The sequence below is a fragment of the Sphaeroforma arctica genome (genome assembly GCF_001186125.1).
Source record: "Sphaeroforma arctica JP610 unplaced genomic scaffold supercont1.10204, whole genome shotgun sequence".
Lineage (NCBI taxonomy): Eukaryota > Ichthyosporea > Ichthyophonida > Sphaeroforma > Sphaeroforma arctica.
The window spans coordinates 1-838 of record NW_014030354.1 but is presented as its reverse complement, the minus strand read 5'-3'; the positions used below and the strand labels follow the sequence as shown (position 1 = coordinate 838).

The 838-nt window shown below is 37.7% G+C and overlaps 1 protein-coding gene across 1 annotated transcript; it reads right to left on the bottom strand.

The window, feature by feature from the left end:
* Positions 1 to 551: 551 nt before the first annotated feature.
* On the bottom strand, positions 552 to 709 carry SARC_17264 (hypothetical protein; the record flags this gene model as incomplete). The annotated part of the gene is made up of 1 exon (XM_014288641.1): positions 552 to 709. A coding segment is annotated over one exon (158 nt), but the record flags the coding sequence as incomplete, so codon positions are not given.
* Positions 710 to 838: the final 129 nt, after the last annotated feature.

Sequence of the window (838 nt, the reverse complement as noted above, 5' to 3'; positions counted from 1 at the left end):
ACAATCGATCGCTTAGGGCTCGTAGCTGTCAGGACATGACTCATATATAGTTGTCAACTGTAGTACATGCATCTACAGCAACCCTCTAACTGGTGACTAACAAAAAAATCATACCTCACCATACACACAAGCAAATGCGTTTACCACGACATAACTATATACGTACACAAATATACATATACATATCCGTGTCTACTACTATATACGTACACAAATACACACATACATATCCGTGTCTAGTACTATATACGTACACAAATACACACATACATATCCGCGTCTATTACTATATACGTACACAAATACGCACACACATATCCGTGTCTACTACTATATACGTACACAAATACACACATACATATCCGTGTCTATTAATATATACGTACACAAATACACACATACATATCCGTGTCTATTACTATGTATGTACACAAATACACACATACATATCCGTGTCTATTACTATGTACGTACACAAATACACACGTAAATATCCGTGTCTATTACTATATACGTAATACGTACACAAAAACACACATACATATCCGTGTCTATGTGTACTTACGTTGGGCTGCTAGCTGTGTCATGCCATCCATGTGTGGCGTGTTGTCATCGTCGTCTGTGTGTTCGTTGTGCGGTGTGGTGCTCTGTCGGCTGTGTCTGCGTTCTCCTCTGAGTCCCAGGAAGCCAAAACCGCCAATCGATCGCTCTATGGGTTGGGTATTAGTCAAATAAATGAGTATATGGATATAAAGATGAGCATATAGGCATACGGTTGAGTGTGCAGATACATAGATGATCATATAAATATAAATATATATGTATATATATATATATA